General features: G+C 48.1%; 1 protein-coding gene and 1 long non-coding RNA gene across 6 annotated transcripts in view; one reads left to right on the top strand and one right to left on the bottom strand.

Annotated features, from left to right (window-relative positions):
* Positions 1-852: 852 nt before the first annotated feature.
* LOC120296708 lies at positions 853-7,795 on the bottom strand. Of its 3 annotated transcripts, none has more exons than XR_005553552.1 (3): positions 7,408-7,795; positions 4,181-4,365; positions 853-1,171 (listed from the first exon to the last, which is right to left on the bottom strand). It is a non-coding gene; the product is annotated as an uncharacterized LOC120296708 (long non-coding RNA). The 3 variants fall into 3 exon arrangements; XR_005553550.1 differs by lacking the exon at positions 7,408-7,795 and adding an exon at positions 5,856-5,985; XR_005553551.1 differs by lacking the exon at positions 7,408-7,795 and adding an exon at positions 5,499-5,732.
* JPH3 (junctophilin 3) overlaps positions 6,125-25,851 on the top strand; it is a 35,190-nt gene continuing 15,463 nt past the window's right edge. The window contains exons 1-2 of one of the 3 annotated variants that reach the window (XM_039318623.1): positions 6,125-6,232; positions 19,212-19,989. In XM_039318623.1, the coding sequence (XP_039174557.1) occupies positions 19,241-19,989 (749 nt within the window). In that variant the 5' untranslated portion in view covers positions 6,125-6,232; positions 19,212-19,240. Of the gene's footprint in view, positions 6,233-6,624; positions 7,382-19,211; positions 19,990-25,851 lie in introns of those variants that run through there. The other 2 variants (XM_039318622.1, XM_039318621.1) reach the window with 2 other exon arrangements.

Below are 25,851 nucleotides of genomic sequence, written 5' to 3'. Positions count from 1 at the left end.
GGTGCATTCCTCGTGCAGATGGGGCTAAAATGTGGGTGAATTTGAGTGGTCTTTCTTTTTATTGTGATGCATCGTTTTAGTTGCAACTCCAGAGTCTACACATGTTTTCCATTTCAAAAGGAAGTTGAAGTTCACAAGTCTTAAAAGTTGCCAAGGTTGGATACCCCTGCCTTAGAAGATTCAATAAACCACATTTGACTGGGCTCACACAACATGATACGGTGCGGCCTACAAACCACATCTGTGCCCTGCATTCACACGCCATAAGGTCAAATATATGGTCAAACCAAGCAACTCACAGTCTAGTTTTGGGGATTGTTAAGGATTGTGATGGTTTTGTACAGATACTCAGACTTTGCAGCTTGTGTGGTTTTAAAAAGTACACATCCACTGACAGACATGACAGCTTCAAGCTGGGATTTCGCTCCCATCACTTATCAGGAGCTGGATGGCTTCAGATTTCAGCCAGATTTAGTGCATGGGTGATGACGTCATTTAGTATAAATGAATAAAACTACTCATTAGGCCACCATCTTGTCAAATACCATCTCATGTCTCAGCAAGTCAACAAATGGATAAAGGAACATTCAGTCGTTATTGCCACCTTTATATCTAGCATTGCCACATTCCGTTCTTTGGTCCCCCACATGCCTTTTTCGGGGGGGGGGGGGCACACTGCTAATAGCACCAATAGACCAAGAAGGTATTTATAACTCTGGGACTAACCCAATGGGCTGCTGCCAAGGAAACGGGGATGCTAAAACTATTCCAACAATTTGTTCAGGGAGATTGAAAACCAGCATTTGTGCTTCAAAAGCAGCAGGTCAGCTTCCCCCCCCCCCCCCCGCCCAGGAGAGTCCTGAGTTCAAGAGGTTGACTTTCTCTCCCCCATGGAGCTCTGCTAACTGTAACTAGCAGAAACAATACATGCCTTCGAAGGATATGCCTGCATTCTCAGGAGTAGCGCATTCTTGGCTGGTGCTCAGGAGCCAACAAAGCAGCTGTTGCAGCCATTCTAAAGAGAGTGCGCTGGCTTATTCCCTCTGCACATCATGTGGGTCGTCTTTCTCTGGTGTCGCTGGAATGTCGAGAGGAGGGAGCCAGTTGGAAACGTTTCTGAGGGCCTCCTGGCCAGCTTTGGCCCCTTTTCAAACCAGGTTCTGCTTTTCCTCTGCATAAATCAAACCCAAACTGTTGACTTTGTGGCCTAGAGCAGGGGTGAGAACAGGCAAGGCAGTAACCCCCAGCATGTGGGGCTGAGTGTTTGGCTTCATGATGAAGGCACCAGGGTAGAGACCAGGAGATGGGGACTTCTAGTTGGGCCTTAGGCATGAAAGCCAGTTGGTTGACTTTGGGCCAGTCACTCACTCTCTCAGCCACCCACCTCACAGGGTTGTAGTTGTGGGGAAAATAGGACAAGAAAGGGGTATTAGATATGTTCACTGCCTAAAGGTGGGCATAAAACAATCTAAAGAAAGAAAGCAGAGCTGGGGTGTGAGATTTCTGGAACTACAGTCCACTGATGTTTATTTCACAATGCTAACTCTATATTAGGACTTTCAGGAGCGTTTTCTGTTCAGTGTTCTCATAGTTAAAAAAAAAAAAAAACCCTTTCCATCCACAATGCTAAACCTATACATCTGGAAGTTGGCGCTCACTTGCAAACTGATATTTATTTGCTCAAAGATGCCAGCCCCGTTTGGTTAATTGCAGGGTGAAGGATGCAGTCAGGTACATTGAGGTCTCTTGGTTTTGCAACCATCAGGAGGGTGGTGTGGTACGTGGATAAACTCCTGATAGCCAATCTGTTTCTTTCTTGGGCCCAATATATAAATTCACCCACCCACCTGGGAGTGGCTACTCTGCAGATAGGTAAAACATGGCACAGAAACCCTGACGGTAAATCTTAAAGGGCTTGCAATAGCTCATGTCGTCCAGGTGGGGGAGCCTGGCTCCTTCCCCACAACGTGGTTCTTACAAAACACGACTCTTAACCTGGAATAATTTACCTGCGACCCAGAAGAGAATTAAGCTCAACCCTCTGTTGGATGGCAGCTCCTTCTGTTTACTGTGCACCCAAGGAAGGCCTTAAACAGGGGCCCGACCACAATATATTTTGTGAAGAACCTCACGTTTTATTCTTCAACTCAAAAATGTCTTGAGTTCAGATTCAGTTTCCCACAGGAACATTATGTCAAATATTTCATAGTCTATTTCAGGGTTTTTCAACTTGGCAACTTTAAGATATGTAGAGTACAATTCCCAGAATTCCCCAGCAGGCCATGGGGAATTCTGGGAGTTAAAGACCACACATCTTAAAGTTGCCAAGGTTGGACTCCCATGCTCTAAGAAGGTTAAGTCTGTGTCTATGGACATAAAAGAAGATAGGAAAACCCCTTCTTGCTAAGAAGATAAATCTGGGTGAAACCCAACCTCTATTGCCTCTGCTCCCTTCTCACATTCCCTGTGACCTACCAGCAATGTGAGAACGACTCACGCCATGTTTGTAGCAAGCCCATCCCTTTTGAAACACCTCTATTGTAGGCATGGCTCTTAAAAGCATGAAGAATAAGGGAAGAGTCTGTCTGGACACCTGTATTGTTTTCATGGATCCTAACTCCTAGCTAGGCCTGCAGTTAAACATCTCAAATGATGAAGCATCCATGAGAGAAGTAATGGTGTTACTTCTGATGGCATTTGGAAAGTTTTCTATACAGTATGAGATAATTCATTTAATCTACACTAACAGGAGGCTGATTCATCTAAGCAGCAGAGTTTGCCACTGAACAAATGATTTTATCAAGGAATATTGAGGGGTTTTTTTCCCATCCGACTTCCTTTTGTGGAAAATCCGACTTAGGAGTTTATTCCTTTTTAGGAGATGGAGCATTGGCAGCTCTGGTTTGTTTTTTCTGGACTTGGTTTGAGAGCCAGCAGTAGCTTCATGGGTGACTTGCACTCTTTTTTCTCCTGGAAGCAGTAAGATCTCCGGGACTTGATAAAGTTTACTAGCCTTTGTGTTTTTTCTGATCAGGATCAGCTCTCTGCTGTTGAGTTTCTTGATTTCACTTTGAAAACTAGGCTGGAATTTTATCTGGCTAAGGAAGATCAGATTTGCAGTGATTGGGAGGATAAATTCTACCAAGATCTACTGAGATACAGCTAGTGGCCAGCAAAGCCCCTTTGCTAATTTGCTGCACTTATGCAGATAGCAAGAAGATTAAAAGCTTGAATCTTTGCATGACAGGCCCTTGTGAGATGGCTCCACATCATCTATCTGTGCACTACAAAGCATGTAAAGAGCATGCAGTTGTCAAGGATAAGTAGAAAGCAGTTTGGGGCTCTTACTAAAGGTTTTAGCAAAATGGCTCCAGAGTCAAAAATGTGCCAGAATTTCACTTTTCAGTTCATCATCTGCTGACTTTCTTAGCCTGAGAAAGTGTGCACCCATCATCAGCGAACAGAGATGCTCTTAAGACTATCTGCACTTCCCACAGATGGAAACCAGAAAGGTTTTCAGGAACATTGTTTATCTTCTAGCAGCAATATTACTCCATTGGCTGTGTGAGCAACAGGTGTAAAAAGAGAAGCAGATTTGGATGGTATTGTCTATTAAAAGCTAAACTACTGGAAGAATCAGAAAGTCATGTTTCTTTTCTAAGAATGCAATGAGGCCACTAACTCCTTCTGCCTTGACTGAGAGAGCCTCAGAGATACATGTGAAATTTAGTCTGGAAATATGAATGAATTTTGACTTTTTTGAGGGAAAGTTGTCTGACTCTGCCTGGAGACAGAGCAAAGTACAGGTTCAGCTCATAACAATGCATTCTTTGAAAACAGTAATATGCTTCATAATGGTTTACCTTTAAACTTCGAGCAACTGAAACCTATATTAACTGTAAATGTCAGACATGAAGGATCAAAACAACACATTAGACTCCGTTCAGTTAGTTTGTTGTCATGCTGCTACACAAGAACCTAGTCAACTAACAGCACTAAATTGGTGCTAGATAAAAGCCAATGAAATTCAAGAGGGGTTGGACAGACCATTTGTGGGAATGTAAGTACTCCAGGCTGATCACTGTTTTGACTCCACACCCAGCTCTGCCTGCTCTCCTCCTACAGTAGATGTCATCCTAGCAGTTATATCAGAAGACAGGAAAGACTTCCCTAAACTTACTTTTCTTCAGATGGTCTAGGCTTCAGTTCATGTCTAAGCCGTATGAAAATTACAGCAGAGAGAGGAAGCTCTCAGGCCTTCCAAGGTTCAAGTGGACATCTTCCCCAGCAATATCTGGAGATGCTGGTGAGCAGTTCTGAAGTTGGGGTCCTCCAGGGCAGTGCTGGCCTTAACCCGCGTTGTTCCTGAAAGAGAACAAAGTTAGCCTTGACCCCTAAGGTAGACCCAGTTTTCTGGATGAGCTCCATCACTTAAAGATTTCTCTTTTCTTCAGCTGGGTATCACGTTGGGTGAACAGACCCCCAGTTCCTTGTGTACACTCACATAGGTAGAGACACTTTTTAAAAATCTGGTTGGGAAGGATGAACAAGCACTGAAGATGCCTTCCCAGCTCAATATGGCCTGTATCAGAAGAAGCATCCAATTCTAGCGTTTGCTAGAAACCAAAACTCTCATAAATAGCAGGCAGAGTATAGAAGGGTTTACTCAAGAAAGAAGCTCAAACCCTAGAAAGTTGTTCCTCAGTCAGAAACGTTTCATAAAAGCTGCCCGGTGTTTTGATCCCTTCAAAATCACTCTTCCGCCAAGCATTTTGCTTAGTAGCCTTGATTCAGCAAATATTCTTTATTTACAGAGGAGATTTAAACCCCTATGCTCCAGAACATTATTTTAAGAATGAAAAAGGACTTAATTTTACACTAACCAACTGCTGGTGAGACAGAAGCAGGAGACAAACCAGCCCCTTTTTTGCTATAATATCAGAATGTTTAAAATGGCCACTTTCATGGGGGGTCATCTAGAAATGCCCACCCAGGTCCTTTTTACTTTATTTGAATGACAGCATTGTCATTGCTAAGAAGACTGATGGATTGATTGATTGGTGGGTGGGTGGGTGCGCACAAATCTCTTAAAATCTATTTCCTCACAGAGTGGATGGGCTGGGTTGGAACTACCTTTCCCAAAATTCCCAGACGGGGTGACCACCGAGAGTTGTAGTGCCAAGATGCTTGAAGAGAACCTGTTTTGATTTCTCAGCTGCAGACCAGTTTAGATCTTTACAATCTTCAGATTTTGCAGGGTGGGTTGTTTCCATAGCCTTAACACTCCTTCCCCTCCCCCCAGTGTGGAAAGCTGGAGCAAATTGCTGGAGCATTAGCCGGGCTATAGTTTTAATTGATACTAAATCGATGTTGCTGCTTTCTCTCTCTATCTCTCTCTCTTTTTTTTTTAATGTGGAGACTTAATACTAAACATCTTCCAGAATTGGTGGGAGACCAAAAAAGGAATAAAAAAAGAAAAAGCCATCCTCAGCACTTACGTTAAGACTGCAGTCCTAAGCAGGCTCTCTTCTTGTTCTCTAAAGTCAAAGCCACTTAGGAAGCAGGATGTGCTGTAGATGTAAGCATTCATCTCCTGCTCCCTATGGCACTTTCCTCTTAGAAACGCCAGCCTGCTGCAAGCTGATAGATTCCACCCTTTCTAGTTCTTTAAACTTAAAAATAACGATTTTTTAAAAAAATCTCCCTGGGCATCGTATCCCTTCGGCCTGATGGAGCTGTCTGGAGGTTTTTGAGCCCTCTGTCTCCAAGGAAGGGAAGGGACGAGCGGCCGAGATCTGTGTTGTGGGAGGGAGGGAGGGGGAGGGGGAGGACTCTACCTTCTGCAGTTGCTGTACCTTTAAATGCAAGAAGCTGGAGCCGAGACGGGGAGGGGGGGGGCGAGAGACCGAGATGCTGGGCTCCCTTCCCCTTAATAAGCCTCCGTCCATCTAGTGGGGCGAGGGGACCCAAGCGAGTCGGGGGTCCTGGGCGCGGGCGAAGGCGAAGCCTGGAACGATGCGAGGCGCTCCTCGCCCCTCCCCGCTCGGAGCTCCTCGCCCCTCCCCGCTCGGAGCTCCAGCAAAGGAGCCCCGTCCTCCCCCCCCTCCGGTCTTCCGCCTCCCGCCTCTCTTCCTCCTGCCGCCCGCCTGGAGCCGGGGCCCCCTCCCCAAAGGGCAGCTCTGAGCGCCGGCATGGGGGAGCGCTGCCTGCCAGCCAGCCGGAGCCGAAGCGAGTGAGCGTCGAGTCGCAGCAGGGAGGGGCGGCCGGGGGAGGCGTGGGGAGAGGATGAAAACGGTCCTTTGGGGGGCCGAGAGCGAGAGAGAGCGGGTGTGTGTGTAAGTGTGTGTGTGTGTGTGTGTGTGAGAGAGAGGGGGGGGGCGGCGGCGAGAGAGCGCGTGAGATCGAGGCGGTCACAGCCACTGCATTGCTGCTGACCCGGCGGCTCTCTCGCGAGCCCGCCGCGGGCAAGATGCTGCTTTGCCCAGGACCCGCGGAGCCCTTGTGCCAGCCCAGCTGCAGCAGCAGGTGGAAGGCGCCGGGGGGGCTGTGAGACCCTTTGTCTGGTCGGTGGCGTTGCTTTCTCCTGGTCGCCCGCCCCCCCCCCCCGTCCTCCTCCTCCTCCTCCTCCTCCTATGTTGGCCGCTGGCCTTGGCCCGCGCCCCCTCCCCTCTCTGGCTGCTGCCCGGGGCGGCTCGCAAGGACCCCCAGCGGCGCCCCCCCCGGCCCGGCCCGGAGCGGCCCCCTCGCTGTTCCGCGCGCCCAGGAGGGCTCTCTTCCCCCCGGCAGCGAGGCAGGAGGGGACGGATCCGGAACCGCTCGCCCCCCTCCCGCCTTTGGAGAGGATGTGCCAGCGGCCAAGCCCGGCTCCCTCGGCGGCTCTCGGCGTTTGGTGCAGCGTTTAAGGGGGCGTTTTTTGTATTTTTGTTTTTTTTTGTTGCCCCGACTTTCGCCTCCCCCCCGCCCCCCCCTTTTTGAGAATTTGCGAACTGCGTTACATGCATGTCCAGTGGGGGAAGGTTTAATTTTGACGATGGAGGGTCCTACTGTGGCGGTTGGGAGGACGGCAAGGCTCACGGCCACGGCATCTGCACCGGCCCGAAGGGGCAAGGCGAGTATGCGGGCTCCTGGAGTCACGGCTTCGAAGTGCTGGGCGTCTACACCTGGCCCAGCGGGAACACCTATCAGGGCACCTGGGCGCAAGGGAAGCGCCACGGCATCGGCGTGGAGAGCAAAGGGAAGTGGGTGTACCGAGGCGAATGGACTCACGGGTTTAAGGGACGCTACGGAGTGCGCGAGTGCACCGGCAACGGGGCCAGGTACGAAGGCACCTGGAGCAACGGACTGCAGGACGGCTACGGGACGGAGACCTACTCGGATGGAGGTAAGCGGCGGCGGCGGCTTCCCCACCTTCTTCTCCCGGCTCGAAGCGCACCACGTCGCCCTTTTAGATCCACCTGCTCGGTGGGGATGTGAAACGCGGTCTCCGGCCCTGCCCTGCGTTGCTGCCCGGGTCCGGTCCTTGAAGTTCAGCCGGCGCCGGAATTAAATCTTGCTGGTTGAAAGGAAGGCCTTTTTCCAAGCCGGGTTTGCAGGCTGGAGCCGGGCTCGGAGCCTTCCTCGTTCAGCTAAGAGAATCTCTGTCTCTCCACCTAGCCCAGGACTGATTAGGCATATAAACAAGATGGGCAGGTGAAGGGCTTTTGGGGTGTGTATGTGTATGTGTGTGTGCCTGTGCAAAGGGTTCCTCTTCCAGGTTCTAAAGGCTCCAGGATCCTGGGAGGGAGGTGGGAAAGGAGGTCGCATGGAGAGGAATTGCAATCAGAAAAATGGCAGGCTTCCCTTGCTACTGTGAGTCTGGGGCATTTTGGAAAGGGCTGGTATAAAATCCCCCCAAGGGATAGGTGACGTCTGTTTAATATTACGAGATTTGCTCAGGAAAAACCTCTCTGTGGACCAGATCTGGGTGTCTGCCGTGTTTTGTTCCTCCTGTTCAGCATCTACCTCATGAAACAGCCATTTATGAAAGAAAGGCTAGGCCCCCATTCATCACACTACTAACCTTACAGGATACGATGAGAATGGGGTGGAGGGGTAAAATCGTGCCCTAAAAGACCCCTGCCTTGGTCAGACATTTCTCTCCAGGGTCAAACTGTATTGCAAACTCTTTTTTTAATTTCCCTCCAAGTCTGGCGCTCTACTCCGTGGGTCTGCAGTTAATTTGATAACTGGTTGCAATTCACAGAAGATTCTTCTAGATGCGAATGTGTGGCTGGATGTCTGTGGAGCACCCAGAGGCTGACAGGGACAGCTGTTTCTTGGTTTCGGGGAGAAGCTTCGGGGGTTATTGCAGAAGGAAGGTGGAGATGTGGACTAAGTGGAAGCAAAATTAGCAAATGGAAGAGAGAAAACCATGAGGTATAATGTAAGATTAAGGTCTCACACACAGCAGCTTTCCTCTGGAATGGCCTGAATCACTCCATCTCCGGTTAAGTGGCTGTTTCCTTTGCTAACCTTTCGGTGTGCAGGCGCCAGGCCTACTTACTACATCCCTGGAGGAAAGGGGGGGGGGGTGTCTTTATGTCTTGGTCTTAATGTCGTGTATCTGCCTCTAAAACACAAATCTTCCTTTTCCTCTCTGCCTCCCTCTCTCTCTGGCACGCCTGCTTTAGAGCATCGAATACATTCTCCGCTTTTCAAAGGCCCCAAGGAAAGAGATCAGGAAAGGGAAGGCCAAAGGAAAAATTTATTTCTGTGAAATAGAATGGAAGCGAAGAGGGGAGGGCAGGAACGGAGCAAACTTTATTTGATTTTTACAAGGCAGGTCGCTTGGTCTGGGAATCCGTTTTGTGAACCACTTGGAATGAAGCAAGGGAGGGAAGCCGAATGGGATACACTCTCTGTCTTTTGCTGTATTTACCTGGCTTATGTTATCCCCTTCTCCCTCCAGAAACCTTCATTCTCAGTGCCCAGGTTTCTCTGAAGTCAGGGCTGAAGCTCAATCTGCATTTAATATCTCAGGGTGAATCCTCTAAAACTGCCCTTCCTGATCTGGTGCCCTGAAGGAATGTTGGGAGTGCAATGTCTGGGATTTCTTTCCGCCCGGTGGGTTGCCAGGCTTAGGAATCTTAGTTCCTGTGTAGAAGAAGGCAGGTGGGTCGAAAGTGTTCTTGGCCTACCCATGCCTTTACGCAGAAGCCATGCAGGCACGATGGTACAGTACTGCAGTGCTGCAATCCCCAATGAAACCTGAGAAAAAAATGCATATATTCAACCAAAGAAGAGAGAAATGTGCAGAGCTTCCCTGACCTCGACGGGGCAGCCTGCTTTAGACCCAGAAAGAATCGGAGAAACAAACCTCAGACTGATGGTGAAAATTGACTCTGGGGATTTGGGAAAATTCTACCCAACCCCACGGAGAGCTAGTTTGTGGAGAACATTTAGGGTATGGAGTGGTTCTGATCCCATTGGTGGTCATCCCGGAAAGGGGGCTGCACAGAACCCTCAAATATACGTCCCATTCAAGTTCTCATCTTTCCTCATTTCTTTTGTTTATTTTCATGATGGTAACAAGGAAAAACAACCCATTTGAATTGTTGGAAAGTGCCAGAGAGTTCCCACAGAGCGTGAAATCTCTCTTGGTCAGAGCCTCTTCCCTAGGCCTCCTGACAGTGACTTAGCAAATCTCCTACCTCTGGAAAAAAGCATTCCAGATGTACGAGGGGTAATTGCATTACACTAGGGTGTAATGGCTCTCCAGCTGCTGTGTCTTAACCCAAAAGTCTAGGACAGGGGTCTTCAAACTTGGTCCTTTTATGATTTGTGGACTTCAGCTCCCAGAATTCCTCAGCCTGAGCTGTGTGTCTGGCTGAGGAATTCTGGGAGTTGACGTCCACAAGTCTTAAAAGGGCCAAGTTTGAAGACCCCTGGTCTAGGAGATAGACCTACCAGCAAACCCCATCCAGAGGCCTTCACTTTATGGTCAAACCATGAGGGACTGAAGCTCCACAATGTCCCTTAACTTGCTCTGTGTTCCCCAGTGAATGTGGGAAAACCTCACGGTCAGGAGGTTTTATCTTGGAATTCCCACACAGCAATCCCCAATGTTTTGGGCATTCATTGCAGTGCTACCATATGCCCCCGTACCCAGCCTTTTCACAGATGCTGTGTTTGAGTTGGTTTCAGAAACAACATGGATTACTCTCCTGAAAATGCATAGGAGAAATCCCAGTTGTAGGTTCTTTCTGGGGCATCAGTGTAACACAGCTCAGGCCTCCCCTCCCCCCCACTGTCCCCCTCTTTTCCAGGGACAACCCATCCAACTTCTGGATCTTATAATATTTATTTTCATTCAAGCCCATTCTGTGTGAAGCTTGTACATAATATCCCATCCTCCCACTGACTCTTCAGGAGAAAACAGGATGGTTTTGGAGGCCCACTTGCTTGTGTGTAGATAAAAGGTTGACTTTGTGACCCCCTCCCTCCCTCCTTCCTCCTTGTGTCTAGGCATTTCCGAAAGTGCCATTTCTATCTTTAAAAGTGGGCCTATATCAACCCAAAGTCACTTTTCATATTTCCAGGACACAAATCTTTGCAGAAGCCCAAACAATAAGAGAGGAAGTGAAGGAGAGTGGGTCTCCATTTATAGGCTTCAGAATTACAGTTTGTTTTATTTTATTTTTATTTTTTTAAAAGCCTTCAAGCAGTTCATGTGTCTTCACAATCTCTATTTTAGCTGCTTTATATTTGGAAATTCAAGCATAGCTGGCAGAACAATACCAAAAGAGCCCCACTCCTGGAAATGATAAAACAAGGCTGTAGTAATTGAGTCAGGCTGATGCAAGTGATTCAGATGAACTGAGCCAGAATATTTAAAGCAACTTCAGCTGAATGTCCATCAATGTGAGCTTTTCACAACAGGCTTGTCACAGTATTTGCTTTTTTCTCCTTTAAATCCTTTTGATGTCTCAGGACCTTGGAGAGCGCCTAACTCGCAGTCATACTGAAAGGATGTGCCTTAAGTAAGCATTTTTGCCGGACAGCAGCAGTACACTTACAATCACAACTGAGTCCAAAGTTTCTGTGGCTAACAACTGAGACAGTTGTTAAGTGAGTTTGTCCCATTTTATGACCTTTCTTGCCCCAGTTGTTGTGAATCGCTGCAGTTGTTAAGTTAGTAACTCGGTTGTTCGGTGAATCTGGCTTCCCCATTGATTGCTTGTCAGACCGTCCTAAAAGGAGGCCACATGACTTTAGGACTTTGCCATCGTCATAAAGATGAGCCAGTTGCCAAGCATCCAAATTCTGAACACATGACCAAGGGGATGCTGCAACGGTCGTCAGTATGAAAAATGCTCATCTTTTTTCAGTGCCATTGTAACTTTGAATGGCCACTAAGTGAACTGTTGTAAGTCGAGGTCTGCCTGTACTTTCTCCATTTTTTTAAGCCTCTTTTTCTGAAATGGATGGTGGGCGAAGGCCAGGATGCTTGGCATGTTGGGATGATGATTCTCCAGAATCCTAGCCAGCATAGACTTTCTCCACTTTGGCTGCCAATCCTAGGAGTTGCAGTCCCAACTCACAGCATCCAGATGTGGGAGCTGCTCTCTTTTCAACCCTGTGTGAAGCTCTAACACATCCATCTGTGAAGACAGTTGCAAATCTATGTCAAGAGGTGTGTGAGGTGTCCTTTAATCCCTTGTTGTCCACACAGTGTGAGTTTCATCCTTCCTTGGGCCCTGGACGTCCAAAGGAGAGCAAGCAAGGGACAAATCTGAAGCATAAGAGAGGTGGGGGAGCTACAGGAGTTTCTCCGGTGCTTCTTGTAGGTGGTAAAATGGGCAGTTTGTGAGGTCTTTGATGGGCCACCATACACGACTGTGCTGAAAATTGCAAGGGTCCTTCCTTTCTGTCAGAAGATTTGGTGTGTGAGAGTTTGGGAGCAGAGTCCACGCTCTGCAGACCATACGTAAATCTCTCAGGATAAGATATGGCGTCCCAATGGCTGAGGCTGGGCAAAAAATTAAATTTGATTAAGGTTAAAGTCAGTCTAAACCTGGACAGTTTAGACTGTCCTTGGATTTAATTCCTCCCACTCCCCGTCATGCTCAAATATTGCAGTCCAGGATTCCTGTTGGGGTGGTGGGGTGAAACCCCCCCAACTCTGCAGTACAACATACGTTGGGGAAGATGCTTGCAAATGACATCCAGTTTTCTTCTTCTTAACTCTCAACTATGTTTTCAAGAGGGCAGCAGTACAGTAAAACCGATGCAAGTTTTTAATGTAAATCAGTGTTTTCCAACTTTGGCAACTGTAAGATGCGTGAACTTCAACTCCCAGAATCCCCAGAAAATTGGAAGTTCGAGGAGCATTTGGGAAAGGACGGTCTGCGAGAGGCACTTGTCTCTCTCACCATCCCTCTCCGTATTTCGAGGCTTCTCCAGAGATTAAGAGCTTAGTTTAACTGAGAAATGGGGCAAGATTAGAGAGTTTATGATGAGGATTACTGAATTTGATGATTAGCAAAGAGAAAGAGGGAGAGGGAGAGAGAGAGAAAATTAGGCAGATTCTCCTGTACTTTGTACTGGAAGCATATTAGAATTAATTAGCTCAATGGATTGAGAAGCTTTCAGCATTCTGCCTGCTTGAGGTCCAACGTAGGAGGGGAAGCCCTGACCCTGGTCTCAAGGGCAGAGCAGGGTGGACCTTGCTCACTTCACAACTCAAACAGGACTAGCATCTGACAGAGCAGAATCAGAATTTCCCCATGTACAGGTAGTGCTCGACTTAACAACCGTTGTTTAGAGACTTTTTCAGGTTACAATGGCACTGACAACAGTGACTAATGAACCTTTTTCACACTTAACGCTCGTTGTAGCATCCCCAAGGTCACCTGATCACAATTCAGGTGCTTGGCAACTGGCTCGTATTTATGACGGCCACAGTGATCCTGGGGGGGGCTCACGTGATCCCTTTTGCGACCTTCTGTCAAGCAAAGTCCACGGGGAAGCTGGATTCCCTTAGCAACCCTGTTACTAGCTTAACGACGGGAGGGGTTGACTTAGCAACTGGGGCAAGACAGGTCGTAACATGAGGCAAAACTCACTGGGCTGTCTCACTTAGCGACAGAACATTTGGGTCCTCATTGTGATTGTAAGTGGAGGACTATCTGTACTCGCCTGCCATGTAGGTTTATTACTCTTGCCAGAAAGAAGCACAGAAATAATTTGAGAATCAACGGTGGGTTTCATCAAGCTGGTGCCCAACTTCCTTTCTTCCTCCAAGAGCTGCTGTGAGGTTCTGGTGCACGGCTGGCCCACGTGGCCGTGGCCTGCCCCTCGGGCACATGGGGCTCCTGGGACTCCGTTCCCCCTGCCCTCTAAGCAACCCCCTTGCGTAGTATTGCCATAGATACAGCTCGCTCGGGCTCAGCTGCTCCTGAATCATTCTGGCGACGCCTGCCTGGATCGCCCACACGGCTGCCGTGGCAGAGAGGAGATCCGCTTCCTACTCTGCCTCTCCTGTCAGGGGGAGGGTACAGGTAGTCCTCCACTTACAACAGTTTGTTTCGTGACCGTTGGAAGTAACAACGGCACTGAAAAAAGTGAGTTATGACCGTTTTTCACACCTACAACTGTTGCAGCATCTCCAGGGTCACGTGATCAAAATTCAGATGCTCGGCAACTGACTCATGTTTATGACAGGCACAGAGTCCCTCTGTGTGTGTGTGTGAGAGAGAGAGAGAGAGAGAGAAAGAGATGTGATCCCCTTTTGCGATCTTCCGACAAAGTCAATGGGGAAGCCAGATTGTCTTAACAACTGTATTATTGTACTAACTTAACAGCTGCAGGGATTCACTTTAACAACTATGGCAAGAAAGGTCATAAAATGGGGCAAAACTCACTTAACAACTGTCTTGCTTAGCAACAGAAACTTTGAGCTCCATTGTGGTTGTAAGTCGAGGACTACCTGTACCGGTGGAAGAACCATTCCAGTTCATAGCAAGCAGTGAGGAAGTACTCAAAGGATGATTGCTTGGGTCTGGAAGGCCTTCCAATCTAGTGAAAAGACTCCCATCTTTTCACTAGACCACCCAATGCCCAACCAGGGCTCGTTGCGCAATCTTGGTCACCATGTGGCAGCTTGTCTGTTAAGCCACAGGAGAACTCAGCTTCGATTGAGCAAGAAGAACTAGTGACCGGTTTTGAAGCGTGGCCATCTGTGTTTGGATGGGGGCAAGCGATGGCCTGTCTTTTGTGATTGTACAATGAGGTCATAATCTGCAAAAGATGCCACAATATTTGCCTGGAGGCTCCATCAGTGTGTACAGGAGAGGGATGAGGAGGGCCTTGTCAGCTGTCCTTCCCTTCCTTCCATAAAAGGCCACTCAAGAAAATCAGTTCCTGGTTTGGAACTGAAGTGAGTTCCTTGTAGTTTGGGTTGTGTTTGCTCAGCTTTATGTACAGCACAGTTTCTCAACCTCAGCAACTTTTAAGGTGTGTGGACTTCAACTCCCAGAATCCCCAGCCAGGATAGGTACAGTGGTGTCCAAAGAGCCATAGGTGGGGTTTCAACTCTCATAATGTCCTAGCTTTAACTTCCACCTTAACCTTGAGACTATTTCTCAAAGCAGATCTTTCAGACCAAGTCTCCTGGTGCAGGAAATAAAATGAAAAATAAATGACCTTGTCTAAAGGGAAGATGCCAGGCCGACAGACCCAGGAAAAAAGAGGGGAAATAATCCATAGTTAAACGCCAACTTAACTTCACAATGGACAACACTGGGTAGTTCAGTTCCATTATCAAATCCCATCTCCCATCAGAGCAGAAACTTCCTGGCTAATCATGAACAGGATAGTGTCTTCAGCCTCAAAATCCTTGCCTGGTAAATGAATTTGACCGTGTCCTCACAGGCTGTGGCAAAAAAAAAAAAAAAAGAACAGGTGACTCTTCTAGTGCTACGAAAATAGTATCTGTGATTACTGAGTTCAGCAGCACCTCCAAACAGGCCTTAAAATCACATTCTACATTCTGAAACTTGGACTATACGTAGTAGGATTCTACCCAACTCGCCCTTGTGGAAATGAATGAAAACAAGCCTTTTCATTCTCTCTGGAGGGTACCAAGCAGTCAGCTACACGTGTTTCAAGAAACAAAGAAAATGCTGGAAGAATATTGTCTCTAAGTACAGTATATTGCAGGAGACTACATTAAGTGGGAATTTTTCCTGATCCAGCTTCCAAGCCCATTAAAGAAGGTTGCAGAAAAGCCCTCCCTGATAACTACTCCTTCCTTCCTTCCTTCCTTCCTTCCTTCCTTCCTTCCTTCCTTCCTTCCTTCCTTCCTTCCTTCCTTCCTTCCTTCCCTCTCTCCCTCCCTCCCTCCCTCCCTCCCATACATCTGTCACTTTCTGTGCTTGAAAGTGAATGTAGTAATTAAATGGCACCACACAAACATTCACACTCACACACAATATTAGCTAAGCGTGGGACGAACAAATAGGAACAATAAGATTTGTGGGACTAAAAACAAGTTTAAAAATAATTAAGGAGAATATACCCCCACATGGATGTGCGCATGCGCGCGCGCACACACACACACACACACACACACACACACACACACCTCAGCTCCAGGACAGTTCGGCATGCTGAGTAGAGGCTGAATCCTCACTGCGATGAATCGGGGCAGAGGACAGAGCAGCCTCACCTGGCCACCTGTGCTATTTTGTACCTGAGCAGAGATATTAGGATTGGGTATAGAGGAGCTCTGGATGTTATGGCAGAGGGCAAGCCTGGCTCTTGCCATATCTGCTTGCTATGCAGAGAGAGAGAGAGACAAAGTCAGAGAGCATGCATGTGCATATTTTAACCTCCTCTACTTTTCAACAGCTAGCAAGCTCACAGCAAGTCCCCACCCTGTCCTTTTCCAGCCAAGGTGTCCTACATCTGCGATGCTTCTCAACTACCGCTTTTCACTGAAACGAGGCTGGCTTCCCATCCACCATTGGGGAAGATTGAAGTTCTGCTAGATTGGTTTGTGCTTGTTTTCCCTTTGCACGCTCAACAATATTTCAAGCCAATCTCTCCTGCCATTTTCTTCCTGGCGCTCTTTTCCCCCTGGGCTCGCCCTGCCTCAGGCTCTTGGCTTGCTCAGCTCCCCAGTGCCTGTGATTTCTTGTTCGTGTTCAGGAGGGCACCTGAAGTTCTTCCTCAGCTCCCCGAGAAACATTCTCCATAGTTCTTCAGATATTGTATTCCTTGGCTACCACAGTGTCTTCCTTCTTCCCCTCAGGTTCTCTCTCTAATCCTCTCCCACTTATTCCAGACAGAGAGGAGCTGTGCCAACACCTCTGCCTTCAGCGGGAGTCTCCATGGCGCCTGCTGCCCGCCAGCCTCTGGAGGAAGAGAATTCAGTGGGCTGGCCTCGTTCAAAGGACTAGGTGCCAAGGATATCCCCACCCATTCCCTTTCCGTGCCAGGCCAGGTAGCGAGTCACCTGGAATGGAAGTGAAGCAGCTAAAAGGAAGGGTAGGAAGAGAAGATAAACAAGACACTTGGTGGCAAAGGTTCATAATTGTGCTCTCTTCATACATGGCGACCCAAGAAGGGGATAGAGGGCAGTGTATTGGGCCACTGAGTCACAGGAGAAGAGCCTGGATCTCAGGCCATAGAGATTCCATTCTGACTGGCCTCATCCAACCCCACCCACTATCAAGCCACATTTTGGCTGAGGGTGTTGTGCGATCATGGACAACAACTGGGGATGCAGCTCTGTTTATGATCACAGTTCTTGATTAGTCTTCAATACCTCAGCAACTTCTTCTTGGTTGCATTAGTTGCCTATCTGTTGCTTGTCTTCCTTGCTCCATTTGAATTACCCATCCAAGGCTCTTATTTATTTATTAAATTTACATGCCACCCATCAAAACAGAAACAAAGAAAGACAATACAGTGATTTCTTATATGATCCACTTTCTCTGGATCAAGGATGGTGTGTTGGTGCTCCTTATGTTGGTCAACGTGGAGGCCCAACATTTTTCCCATTTCCTGGAGAATTGCTAGGAGTTTGAGTCAATAATTTTGAGAAAAGCTACATATTCCTCCCCATCTGCTTAAGTGCATCTGAGAGCCAAGTGCTGCTGACAAATGGATTTGCCCAACACAGAAAGCCTTATGAGAAATGCTTGTTTGGGGCTTAATATGCTTGTAAACCCAACCATTGTGGGCCTTTTCTAAAACAAATGTACCGTAAGAATACGGATTAAGCTGTGGCTTATTTATCCAAACCTTGGTGAGGCAACCATGATGAGTGAACCAATTTCTGAGACTTCCTTACAATCATTTCCATCTAAGACGGGCCTTTCGTAAGGCTAATTGATAGTTTCCTGCTGAGTCCTTGGCGCTTCTTGATCCTTCTCTTCTATTGATAGTTTCCTGTTTAAAGACTCGTCTTGGTTTGTCCTTTCCCTGACCAGCATTTGGGGATTATCCCTAAATTACCCTTTCATTAATCAGCTTTTATCTCTTCATCATGTGTCATTAACATTTTTCAACTGGATGAGCAGAGATCTTCTTTCTCTTATAGTGAAATTATATATTATCTACATTACCCAGGCTTTCAAGCTGAAGAAACAAAAGTCTGCTCTGTGATTGTTTTTACTGGGGAAAGTGAGCTACCAGTCCCAGGGACTTGTCCTCCAGAAAAATAGATTGCCAAGTAAGGTCGCAGGTTTTGGGCTCCATGAAAGCGCAACAGATGTTGTTATTTCATCTCTTGTTATTTGCTAGGGAATAAGAAGAGATAATATAGGATGTCCTGCCTTTGGGAAGCTTGACTGGATGAAGATGAACAGATGCACCCAGGGAGCCATTGCCAGCAAACTGCCTTGTCCCAACCCTGATAAATAAATGTGACTGCAAGTCATAGTAGAAATTTACCTACCAGACCTGACTGCTTGTTAATTGCTGGAATTAATGTTTTGCAAGTTCACAAAATAGTCACATCCCAGATTTCAAAAACAGCACAATAAGGAATAGCACAGGAAAAACTGGAATGCAACAATTAAAGGGGGGGGAGTCTAAGGATTCCCTGTCATAAATAAGGAAAGGAAAGGAAAGGAAAGAGGGAAGGAAGGAAGGAAGGAAGGAAGGAAGGAAGGAAGGAAGGAAGGAAGGAAGGAAGGAAAAGTGAGATGAGCAAAAGCTGGATCAGAATGTTTTGGAGTTGGTGACTCTTAGCTCCGGTATCAGGAACAGAAGAGAATGCAATAGCAAGGAGAACAGTGTTGATGGGTTGAGGTATCAAGCAGCAGGGGCCAATGAGCAAAGAGATTGAATGACCAGATCAGTCTCCTTCCGGAACTGTGCAGATGTGCATTTGGATTCATCCTTCCTGGGATGCTGGATGACTACTTTTGCAACACTAAATTCAAGTCCTCACATGACACTTCAGCCCAGGGAGAGGTCATGGTGAAAACCAGCCTCCTATGCTGCAATCACAGTTGATGTGACAAATCACATAAAAAGAAAAAAAGTCATGGCTTGATCCAGAATTTGCTGGAAGACTGGCTGTCAAAAATATATGTGTAAGCTGGGCTGAGGTGCTCCTTGGAGACGAACAGGATGTAAACATGATGAAGAACTTCTAAGATGTTTGTTAGTAAGCAGATGCTAGCAGGTGCAGAGTACTGATCCCTCCTGGACCAGCCAGGAACTGTTCTGCAGTGGGTTTTCAGCAACAGAGCCCTGGCACAACCCCCCTCTCGCCCACCCACAGCCACCTGTCAAGAGCTTCATCCCACATTCTGGTGGCAAATTATTTTGGCTTTGCTTGCTGAGCTGAGTGCCCTCCCCCACTCCCAAGCTGCAAAAGGAATCTCAGTCTCTTCCAGAAATGGAAGTTTGGACAAAATTCTTCTCCCCAACTGGAGAAAAGGCAGCTGAGGTGTCCTTGGTGCTCTCTGAGCTTGGTTGCTTTTCTTGTGTTTCATTACCCAAACTAGGTAAAATTATCAGGGCTAGTTTTATAAAGCACCTGCTTTTAAAACATATTGTGAACTGAAATGTAACGGAATGTCCTGAAGTTTGTGGGGTGAGTATCTGCGTGGCCCCACACCACCCACGCCACCAGGCAGGACAGGGTGTCTGGGAAGGGTTTGTTGTGGCCAGCCTGCTAACTCTGTTCCCTTTCCTTTCCCCCCTCTCGTTCGCAGGCACTTACCAAGGCCAGTGGGCCGGAGGGATGCGTCAGGGCTACGGTGTTCGGCAGAGTGTCCCATACGGCATGGCTGCGGTTATCCGGTCGCCATTAAGAACATCGATCAACTCTTTGCGCAGCGAACACACCAACGGCACAGCATTGCACCCTGATGCATCCCCTGCTATGGCTGGGAGCCCCGCTGTCTCAAGGGGGGGATTTGTCCTGATGGCCCACAGCGACGCGGAGATCCTGAAGAGCAAGAAAAAGGGCATCTTCCGACGTTCCCTGCTGAGTGGCCTCAAGTTGCGTAAATCCGAATCCAAGAGCTCATTGGCCAGCCAGCGGAGCAAGCAGAGTTCCTTCCGAAGCGAGGCAGGCATGAGCACCGTGAGCTCCACCGCCAGTGATATCAACTCCACCATCAGCCTGGGCGAAGCCGAGACCGAAATCTCCGTCATGGAGGATGACATTGATGCCACCACCACAGAGATTTACGTGGGTGAGTGGAAGAACGACAAGCGGTCCGGCTTCGGCATCAGCCAGCGCTCGGACGGCCTCAAGTACGAAGGGGAGTGGGCCACCAACAAGCGTCATGGCTACGGCTGCATGACCTTCCCCGACGGCACGAAGGAGGAGGGGAAGTATAAGCAGAACATTCTCGTGAGCGGCAAACGCAAGAACCTCATCCCCTTGAGGGCCAGCAAGATCCGCGAGAAGGTGGACCGGGCCATTGAGGCGGCTGAGCGTGCGGCCACCATCGCCAAGCAGAAAGCGGAGATTGCAGCTTCCAGGTAGGTCTTTGGCAGTGACCCTGCAGGTTGACCAGCGAGGAGGAGGACGGGATTTGCATTCTTATGTTTAGTGTTTTTGAAGGTGTGAGTTTGGGATCCACTCTTTAGGTCAGTGATGGTGAACCTTTTAGAGACTGAGTGCCCAAAAATTAATCCTACCCTGCTCCACCACCTGCCCCCGCTCCACCCTCGTCCTGCCTGCTCCGCTCTGCTCTGCTCCCACCCCACCCCCTGCTCCGCCCACCACCCCACCCACCCGCAAGGCCACTTACCGCCTCCATGGCCCGCTCCAGATCGCCCAGGCAGCCCACCAGTGCCATGGTGGCCATGCCCTCCGCCTGTGCCCCGCAGCATCAACTGCGCATGATGGGGTGCGAGGGCGGAGTCTTGTCCCCGCTGCCTGGCTGCTATGTCCTTGGCTGCGCTGCTCCGCGTGGGCCGTGCTTTGGGGCGACTCTCCTCCAGGGGGCTGCTGGTGAGGAGAGAGCCGCAGGGGCAGGCGGGGCTGGGGCGACAGTGCGTGTGCCCACAGAGAGGGCTCTGAGTGCTGCCTCTGCCACATGTGCCATAGGTTCGCCACCACTGCTTTAGGTCCTCCCTAGGATCTGAGCCTGCAACACCTGGTGAAAAGTGCTGATGGAGAACGGGTGGAGTTGTGCTTCCAGTAAGTTGAATAAGGCTGTAGATTTTCTGCTGAGTTGGTCAACGTGCAGCCAGTAGCTTCCTTAGTCCTCTGTGGCAGTCTATTGCAAACTGAACTTAGTTATGGAATTCAGCAGCCACATCGTAATAGCATCTCTTCTCCTCAGCTAGGAGATGGAAAGTAAGCATGGGAACAGCAGCAGTTCCTTGAGTGGTATCTTCTAAATCAGAGCTTGGAATCCATCACGGTCCAGGAACAATTTGCTGGGCAGGCTTCTTTTTCCTTCGATACAATCGCTGTCTGAGTTAAAACTTCCTTCTGGGTGTATCCTTTGCTTGCCACTCCAATCAACTAAAAACCAAGGTTTTATCTTTGGTGTTTTTCAGTGGTGCAATGGACCAAATTCTATAAAGCAAGAAGTGTGCGGGCTGGCTACTTCTTGGGCAGTTATTTTGCTCAGCATCCTGATTGGGAATAGATTGCTTAGCATAAACTTGGGGTTTTGTAAGAATGCGGGAAAGTATCTTGCACTGAGATCACCCTTGCTCCACCTCTTGCATTTGCCCTGCCTGGAGAAGTTGTGGCTCTGCTTCTCCGCTCAGGTCTGAAGATCCCAGGAGCAGATAAGCAATATAAAGGAGGCCGGGCTTCATCTTAAGTTTTTTGGGAAAAGTATGTAGGTGCTTTAGAGGGCAGATTCTATGGCAGATTTAGCACCATTAATTTAATTTCTTGTCCCAAGCCAGTGGGAAATTGTGCCATTGACAACATTTCAGCCATGCCATCACGGATGTTAATTTCGGGAGGCAGAATGGCCCTGCCTGGCTTACAGATGGACGACTGAATATTCCCAGTTCGGAGAGAAGCCTTTCTGTTAACACTTAACAGGCGGTGGCGTTAATAGCAATATTATCATGCAGGACGGTTGTCAAAGCCTTTGGATGTGTGAATAAGTAAGAAAAGAAGTGGGGTGTCTCTCCTTGTGTGTAATTTATTTATTCACATTTCTGTGTCATTCTGTGCACCAAAGAGATTCCACTTACTAGCGCGTAATCTTATCTGGCCACCACAGAACTTGGATGAATGGGAAGCATATTTCCAGTTCTTCTCGTTCTAGACATCTGGGCTGAATGACTGAGAGAGAAGGTGCCCATTTATGGCGAACAGTAATAAAGAAAAGTTCTCTCAACAAGAGAATAAAATGTAGACACACCTTCTTCCTCGACTAGAGTAAGATGAAGACTAAAGTCTGTGCTCTGATTTGGGCAGAATCTATCCGAGGCTGCATGCTCAAGATTCAATTGAGATGATTAGAGAGAGAGTCAAAGTTTCAGGAAAAACAGCAGGAGAGCTATCCCACCTTGATCTATTTTAGAGGGGAGAGGGAGAGTCCATGGATGCAGGCACTGAAATGTGATGGAGACTTGGTAGCCATCTTCCAATACTTCAGTGTTTCTCAACCTTGACCATTTTAAGGCATGTGGACTTCAACTCCCAGAATTCCACAGCCAGCAATGCTGGCTGTGGAATTCTGGGAGTTGAAGTCCACATGCCTTAAAATGGTCAAGGTTGAGAAACACTGCAATACTTCAAGGGATGAGCATGTATAAAGTGTTGTTTGTCAACCCCGAGAGACCGTAATAAATCTCCCAGCACCGCAAATGAGTTGTGCTTCAAAAATACAATACTCATCTTGCATTTGGTAATCCTCTTTCTGGCAGCTTCATAACAAGGACTCTCTGACATTTTCCTGGGCCAGTCTGGACATTCAGACAACCCCAAGAGGATTGAATTGAGATACAAATACAATGGAGAATTGTATGAATGGCACATATTGTAGAAAGGCTGGCATCTCTGGCCTCAGAAGTGGCTCTGTCAGTCTGTCTGCCTGTCTGTCTTTGCTGTCTTTAAGACTTGTGGACTTCAACCCCCATGCTGGCTGGGGAATTCTGGGAGCTGAAGTCCACAAGTCTTAATGATGCCACATTTGGAGAACCCTGGTTTAAACCAAAGAAGTAAGACTTGAAGTTCAGTTGGCCACAGCCAATGTCTGTGGGGTGTGGAGGGGTCTTGTGGCACCTTAAAGAGGGTGAGACAAAGGCCTGCAATTGTTGGTGAAGAAGAGGCCAGCTTGGGTTTTTCAGCAGATCCTCAGAAATGTTGTTTTCAAAGCTGCCACAGTCAGAAAGGTTGGGGAGGGGGCACCTGCGGAAGGATACCTTCCCAAAGGGCAGATGTCCCCTGGCAGATGATGCTCCCCTGGGGGGAGCAGGGGGGTTCTTTTCACAATGCATACAAGCCCAGCAAAGGAGGGGGCTATAAAAGGGTCCATCCCCCCCCCACCCCCATTGAAATAAGCTACTCTGCTTGCTGAGGCTCCTGTGCACAGCTCCTCCTCCTTCGCTGCTACAGAATACCAAAGTAGCGCTGCAGGGTATGCCCATCCTCAGCGCCAGGTCGGGAAGAAAACCCGGATGGGTGGGGATGGCTGGGCAGCCTTTGCAGAATTGGATTCGCTCTCCTGGTCCCTAGAATGACGTGTGGGGTGCTGTGCATGGGGCCCGCCCGGCTAGGGGGTTCCCCCAAAGGCAGCGGAGGAGGCTGGAAGCGGGGCGAAGGAGGGAGCGTGTGGCGCAGAACGTTCTGTCCCTGCGCTCTCGGGGTGTTTTTCAACAAGAAGGCCAGATGGAAGCTGGCAGAAGTGGAGCGGCAGGGTAGCGAGACAGGAAGGAGGCAGGCAGAGGCTCCGGTGATTCATCCTTGGCGAGGCAGGCGCTCCTTTTTCGGAGGAGATCAAGGCGGGGAAAGGGAAAGGGCCAGTCATGTGCAAGAGAGGGAATTGTGGTTCTTTCCCCCCCCCACACACACACCCCTCACATCTGGGACAAACCTCCTCCCCCCCCCCGCTCTCCCCCCAGTCTTTCCTGTTGTCTCAGCCCCCCTGCACCCTATGCCCAGCTTGGCCCAGACAAGGCTGCTCAGACGTCTCCCCCTTCTGGCGGGCCCTCAGCTGACTAATCCTGCCAGTTTGGTTGCAGGGAGGAAGGACTGGGTGGCCCCTGGGGGGGGGGGAGAAAGAGACTCCCTCCCTGAGAGGAGGAGGAGGAGGAGGAGGAGAGGCCCAGCCCCGTTCAAGGATCAGGCTCAGATACTTTCCGTCAGGAAGGCCCTTCATCTATTTTGTGAGTGGGAGCCTCCAGAGCTGAGGAGTGACTCTAGGAATTTCCCCCAAGCTGGCATTCTGCAGAGGTTTTAACTGCAAACACCTGGAATCCTTTGCCACGCAGGGCAGGTTGCCCCTCAGGACATTTTCAGAAAGTTGTAGTCAAACCTCTGTGACACAGACAGGCCTGCACTGACTACTTCATCATCGTCGTCATTATCACCATCATCGTCGTCATCATCATCATATTCTGAAAGATTCTGTGCATAGACATGCAAATGGTAAAATAAATACAATGACAACATGAAAATAGGAACTATTAATGAGCTTTACGCAAATTAGCCAGGCCCCTTTTAGCTCAGGCTTGATTTATGGTTCCATATTTCATGTAAACCCAGAAAGTTGAACTAAATCATGGTGTCCGTAATGCACCCTGCGATTAACAAACTTCTTAATAACACTGTGATATATTCCGAAAGAGATTAATTTGGAAAAAAAAATTTGGAAAGATGGAAGAGCTAATCCAGACCGGATATAATGCTTAAGACCAATGGCTCAAGTTAAACCAGGTGAAGAGCCGTCTGGTGCAAATGCATTTTGATTCCAGAGCTGCTTTTGGACTGCGTAAATCATTTCTCCTTCCCCCTCTTCTTTCCTCCTTTCTTCTTTTCTTGCTGCTGCTGCAGCTTTTACTATTCAAAAACTGGAGACATAAACTACTTTTCCTGCAATTTGAAAGAAGAGCTATGTTCACTCCCTCAAGCTGCTTGTTTTCAGGTGTATTTCTGCATTTCTCTATTGTCTCTTGTCCTTCCGTCCTTCCTTTCCTTTCCTTTCCTTCAGGAAAGTTGCTTTAGGGCAAAATTGGGCAGTGGAGACTTTTCAGATGTTGCTGAAAGACAATTCCAGGATCGTCATTCAGCAGATTGAAGAGTTGCTTTCCACCAAGATCTGTTGGGCTGTTGACTCTTTGGACCTGATTTTAAGGTCTAAAGCCAGAAAGAGTTTGTTCTCATCACTGCCTTAATGAATGATGCCATCACCGGAAACAGAGACTCTGTACAAGCTTTGCTCCTTCCTAAGGAGGCATGCCTTCAAGAAGAAGGTGGTATCTCATTCTATTTTAGATTATGCCGATCGTGCTCTGCAGCAGGACAAAAAGATAGCTGGCCGTGGATTTTTAGGTAATCCAGATAATTAAAGGCTTTGCCCTCAGCCCCAACTTAGCTAGATAATGAATGCCAATCCCTTTGGTTACCCTTGTAATGTTGTGGCTTGTCAGGGTGGCATTGAGAGCCTATTGGGTTCAACAAGAAATGCGTTTGACAATGCAGAGTATACAATGCCCCTTTTGTGTGTTGCAATCATGGTGGCCCTTTGTGTGTTCCAATCACAGTGAGCCAACCTACTCAAACAGTTTCCACTCAACTGGTCAAGTTTGAAGTTTTTTCACCTTTTGGATGGATGGGCAAATCAGCCTGTTTGTGAGCTCTTGTGTGTGTTGATCTGGAACAATGTTTCTCAGCCTCAGCTGTCTGGGGAATTCTGGGACTTAAAGCTGCGGAGGTTGAGAAACTCTGGCTTAGAGGGTCCAGCCCAGTTTGCTTCTACTGCTATCTGTTGTTTTGGGGGCTGGGGGGAACGGTGTACAAAAATGGATTTAAGTACAAATTTAGAAACATATTTTCACTCTCTGTTCTCTCAAACTTTTTTTAAAGGGTATTTTGATCTGTTTTGTAACTCCAAAGCTGTATTTGAACATTTGGAAAGCATAAAAGCCAGGAGATGACTAAACTCTGATCAAATTATTTCAGAATCTGCCCATATCAGATTCATCCAACACTCCAAACTGCAGGCCTCCAGATGCAACAAACAGTAATACAGACTTGCTCATGGTAAGGAAAACATTGTGCCTTTACAGGCACCAGAGCCTTGCCGGTTAGAACATAGAAGGTAACGTAGGACATGAATGATACAGGCTAGTAGATCATGACCCAATTAGCACTTCATGCTAGGTTGTGGCCATTCACTAGTTGCTGAGGAGCAGAAGGTGCAG

This window comes from Crotalus tigris, unplaced genomic scaffold, assembly GCF_016545835.1.
Source record: "Crotalus tigris isolate CLP2741 ecotype Arizona unplaced genomic scaffold, ASM1654583v1 scf7180000021447.437961, whole genome shotgun sequence".
In the NCBI taxonomy this organism is placed as follows: domain Eukaryota; kingdom Metazoa; phylum Chordata; class Lepidosauria; order Squamata; family Viperidae; genus Crotalus; species Crotalus tigris.
Note: the sequence above shows the minus strand (reverse complement) of the source record. Positions and strands in the feature narration are given on the sequence as shown.